General features: G+C 49.0%; 1 protein-coding gene across 1 annotated transcript in view; it reads right to left on the bottom strand.

Annotated features, from left to right (window-relative positions):
* Window positions 1–654: 654 nt before the first annotated feature.
* LOC143026884 (uncharacterized) overlaps window positions 655–900 on the bottom strand; it is a 567-nt gene continuing 321 nt past the window's right edge. Inside the window, exon 1 of the mRNA XM_076187668.1 lies at window positions 655–900. This exon is cut by the window's right edge and continues 321 nt beyond it. Within this exon, the coding sequence (XP_076043783.1) occupies window positions 655–900 (246 nt within the window).

Genomic DNA, 900 nt, shown 5'->3' on the forward strand with positions numbered 1-900 from the left:
CAGATAAAACTGATTACTGGGTTGGGGAGTGAGATTCACTCGCAGAGCCGAACGATGAAGCGGAGTAACTGGTCCAGCCTGCAGCTCCTCGCCGACCGTACTTCTTCCACTGGTCCAAGCTCACCCAGACGATTCGATGCAGAACGTAAAGTAGCAATGGTGATACAGTGATACGCTGGCTAGACCGTATCCTAGCTCCAGCAGTCCCGACTTCCACCAGCTCAATTCAATTGCACAATCATAATATCACAACAATAAGTACAATCACTACACTTGTACGTCTTTCTCGAGCAGTCGGGACATCAGGTCAGCTCCAACATTTCCACTTCTTTGGGATGCATCGGTCCGGAGGATGAAGGCTGGTTGAAGTCCGGTAGGTGAAGTATCGACTCCTTGCAGAGGAGGTTCTTAAGCGTCGTTGGAGAATGGCATCTACATGTCTCTTCTGCTCTGGACTAAGCCTTGGAGGGACTTGCAGTTTCGCCTTTGATAGCTTCAGGGGTAAGGGGTAAGCAATCTACCAATTCCTCAACCTCTGGTACAACCACGGCAGCACAGATCATCTGCGACTGCTTAAAATGGCCTTCGACAAGCTGCAAACATTCGCACTACTCAGGTGATAGTACATCACTGTTCATCAAACAGTTTTCTTGGCTAACTGCCAAACATGCAACTTGAGGTGTGATATTTCTTCAGCATGTTGATGTGGAACCTCTTTTGGTCTGGTCCCACTTGCACTAAGTAGTTCAAGTCACTGAGGTGTTTGACTACTTCAAAAGGTCCCTGCCACTGCGACAGCAACTTGTGCGCGGTGGGTAGAAGGAGGAGGCACTGGTCTTCTTCCTCGGGGATCCTCAGCTTCGTCCTCTTGTCGTGGTATGACTTATAAATCTCCTTAGC

Source organism: Oratosquilla oratoria, chromosome 7 (assembly GCF_046742065.1).
Source record: "Oratosquilla oratoria isolate Oo_2021 chromosome 7, ASM4674206v1, whole genome shotgun sequence".
In the NCBI taxonomy this organism is placed as follows: Eukaryota; Metazoa; Arthropoda; class Malacostraca; order Stomatopoda; family Squillidae; genus Oratosquilla; species Oratosquilla oratoria.